Source organism: Quercus robur, chromosome 4 (assembly GCF_932294415.1).
Source record: "Quercus robur chromosome 4, dhQueRobu3.1, whole genome shotgun sequence".
Classification (NCBI taxonomy): domain Eukaryota; kingdom Viridiplantae; phylum Streptophyta; class Magnoliopsida; order Fagales; family Fagaceae; genus Quercus; species Quercus robur.
In genome coordinates this window covers 58,721,183-58,724,922 of record NC_065537.1, presented here as the reverse complement: position 1 = coordinate 58,724,922, position 3,740 = coordinate 58,721,183, and the positions used below count along the sequence as shown (strand labels likewise).

The 3,740-nt window shown below is 34.5% G+C and overlaps 1 protein-coding gene across 1 annotated transcript; it reads right to left on the bottom strand.

Annotated features, from left to right (window-relative positions):
• Positions 1 to 283: 283 nt before the first annotated feature.
• Positions 284 to 1,968, bottom strand: LOC126723137 (zinc finger BED domain-containing protein RICESLEEPER 2-like). Its single transcript, XM_050426427.1, has 2 exons — positions 761 to 1,968; positions 284 to 660 (listed from the first exon to the last, which is right to left on the bottom strand). The coding sequence occupies exons 1-2, from the start codon at positions 1,926 to 1,928 to the stop codon at positions 560 to 562; spliced, it is 1,269 nt and encodes a 422-aa protein (XP_050282384.1). The 5' UTR covers positions 1,929 to 1,968; the 3' UTR covers positions 284 to 559.
• Positions 1,969 to 3,740: the final 1,772 nt, after the last annotated feature.

Here is a 3,740-nt window from a genome sequence, read left to right as displayed (position 1 = left end):
AGGCATTATTAGGCAGCCAATTCAAGCCCATTCAAGGCATTATTAGGCAGCCCATTCAAGCCCATTCATTGGGCAGCCAATTTAAGCCCATTCAAGGCATTATTAGGCAGCCAATTCAAGCCCATTCATTGGGCAGCCAATAAATCATAACTATAAATCAATAAATCAACAAACATCAATAAGGTAGCCAATTCAAGCCCATTCATTGGGCAGCCAATAAATCATAACTATAAATCAATAAATCACCAAACATCAATACATCTATAAATTAATAAATCATAACTAAAATCACCAACTAAACATAAAAATAAAATAAATCCAATAAGTCCAAGAACTAAGTATCAAAAGTCCAACAAGTTCAAGAAATTCAAAAATAAAAAGTTACAAAACAAATCCTACAAGTGTAAGAAATTACAAAATGTCTTATCCTCCACAAACCAACAAATTAAAAAGGCTAAAAAATTACAAAATGCTAAAAAGGCTTAAAATAATTACAAACCAACAAATTAATCCAACAAGTTTAAGAAATTAAAAAGGCTACTAAATTATTACAAAATGTCTAATCATCCATAATTGTGACACAACTCCCATCCTCTTCATTAGGCTCCCCATCATCAAGAATTGTTTGAACGGTACAATCTCCGGACATAGTTGAAGAACCTACAATAACAATGAATTAAAGAATGAAATATCAAATTGTAACTAGCAAATATAAAACTACAATTTTAATTTTATAAATAGAAATTAGACAATTACTAACCGTTGATTTCACTCCATAACCAATTCTGAGCACACATCATTGCCTCTATAGTCTTGGGATGTAGCCTACTACGGTGTGGACTTAAAAGTCTCCCACTAGTGCTAAAGGCCGATTCTGAAGCAACAGTTGTAATAGGAATGGCTAAAATATCTCTTGCAATCCTTTGTAAAGTAGGATACTTTAAACCATTACTTTTCCACCATCCCAAAATATCAAAATCTTCACTCCTCTTCAACACTCCCTCATCAATGAAATGATCAAATTCCATTCTAGCACTCCCATGTTTCTTTGAACTACTTGAACTATTATTCACAAACTCATCAAAAGATGACATTGCCCCACTCAACCTAAATTTCATTTGTGCCACAGGGCTTGAAGTACTAGCAGGAACATGGGAACTTCCTTCATTATCTACAGAGGACTCATTTATATCTCCATACTCATCAAGTAAATCATAACAAAGATTCTTAATTTTTTCAATCTCCAAATTAGAATTATCACCATAAATTTTAGGATAATAAAATTCTAATAACTTCATCTTATATCTTGGATCTAAGATAGCAGCAATAGCCATAACAACACTAACATTAGCCCAATAAGAATTAAACTTAGCAAGCATACTTTCCGCCATCGTACTTATCATCTCATTTGAATACACACTCCATTCATTCAATGCAATTTTCAACTCACACACCACATTAAAATACATATTAGTTGTGGGGTACTTACGACCAGAGAAAAACTCAGTCGCACTATGAAACAACTCCAACCTCCCACAAATATCTTTGGCTAACTCCCAATCATAATCATATGGTAAACAAGTATAAGATATTTCACGTTTAGCCAAACGTGAGAAAACATCTTTATAAATCAATGCAGTAGAAAGCATTAAGTAAGTTGAATTCCAACGAGTTTTACAATCTAAGACTAACTCTTTGGTGCATTGAACACGCAATTGACGTGCATTTTCTTCAAATTTTTGCCTTCTTTTTGGTGATCCAGTCCAATAAATCACACTATCACGAATCCTCTCAATACCATCACCAATAAGAGACAACCCATCTTGAACAATCAAATTCAAAATATGTGCAGCACACCTCATATGCAACATAGACCCACCCAACATAAGAGAACTAGTATCAAGCTTATTCAAAAGAAGTCTAATCATGGCATCATTAGTACTACAATTATCAACAGTAATTGTAGACAACTTCCTATCAATGTTCCACTCTAAAAAACAATCAACAAGGACATCAGCAAGAACTTCTTTTGTGTGTGGAGAAGGAACATAAACAAACCTAGAAAAATAATATGAATAATTATAACATAATTCAAAAATCATTCTAAATGTAAAGTCTTTAACATTCAATTTATAGATAAAAAAATTACCTTAGAACCCGGCTTTGCAAAATCCAAGTATGATCAATGAAATGAGCCGTAATGACCATAAACCCTCTCTTTTTGTTACTTGAAGTCCACATATCGGTTGTAATGGCCATCTTACTTCCATTCTTGTCCGTCATCTTCAAAGCTTTCTCCCTCTCATTATCATAGATCTTAAAAATGTCACTCTTCAAAGTATTTCTTGTGACAAGTTTAAACATAGGTTGAAGATCGGTCACAAATTCTTTAAACCCAATATGGTCAACCATTGAAAGAGGATATTCATGTAGGATGACCATACGGGCAAGCTTATTCCTCACTCTAACTTGATCAAATTGATAAGTACTTAAACTCATGGTTCCATCCACCTTATTTTGTTGTTTGATCAAAACTTGTTGTCTCATATCCCTTATATCTTTAAATTTCATTCGTGGACATCTTGCTAAATGATTACGTAAATGAGTTGTACCTTGACTAGACTCACCCAAGTAAAGTTTGTTACAATGATGGCATTGGGCTTTAACTTTTCCGTCAACTTTCTTCCTTGTAAAGTGAGACCAAACATCTGAGGTAGTCTTTCTTTTTCTACTTGTATCCAAGTCCTCATTTGTAGGCTCTTGCTCTCCCTCTGTCCCTTCTTGTTCCTCTACCTCTAAGTCTTCTCCTACTAAGTCCACCGTCGGAGATTTCGGATTCCTAATTGGTTCAAAAGTTTGGGAGTTAGAATCAAAACAAATTATCACAAATCTATTATTACACATACTCATTGATTAACTACAAATTCAAACACTTACTCATTTAATGGTGATCCTGAGGGTGAACTGCCAGGTGACAATGGTGAGGGTGACCGTGAAAATGGCGAAGGAGACCGCAAAGTCGGCAAGGGACAACGTCCGGTTCTCAAGGGAGAACCACTTGGCGAGGAAGAACCAGATTTGTTTGTGTCTTCCATCTCCATTTTAGGATCTGCATTCCCAACAAACACAAAAAACAAACAATTTCTTCCATTAAACAAACTATGCAGAAATGAAGAAAACACCAAAGTTATCACATGAAACAAAGTCACAAATCCCTATGGCATTGACCCTTTGAAAAACTTTCTTGCTCCTCAAAGCAACAACAATTCATGTAAATTACTAAATTTTAGCTCCAAAAGTAAATAACACCAAAAAGCAACCAAACCCAATCCAAACCCAATCCCAATCCCCTACTCACAAAATTTTATCAGCCTTTTCATTAACTACACAACACACCCTATGTGACAGAGTAAGTCTGAAACCTTTGCCTGAAGAGCTAGAAATCAAAGCATCAAAGAATTACCTTAAAAGCCACTGATAATCTAGCCAACAAGTCATATTATGTTGTCTTATGCATTATGATTATCTCCTACTCCCAATGACATAAACAATCGAGATCATAGTAATAAGCAACAATTGCAACACATTTGAGAAGCAAATCGAAACTTAATACCAGCAAAGCAAAAGGTAGTAACCTCAGTTTCCTTGGAAAATAAATTTGGGATCCAACAACCATTAAAAGTTAAAATGGTCTCTTCTACTATTTTGATAAAAACCAGATTGCCCATCAATCATTTAAT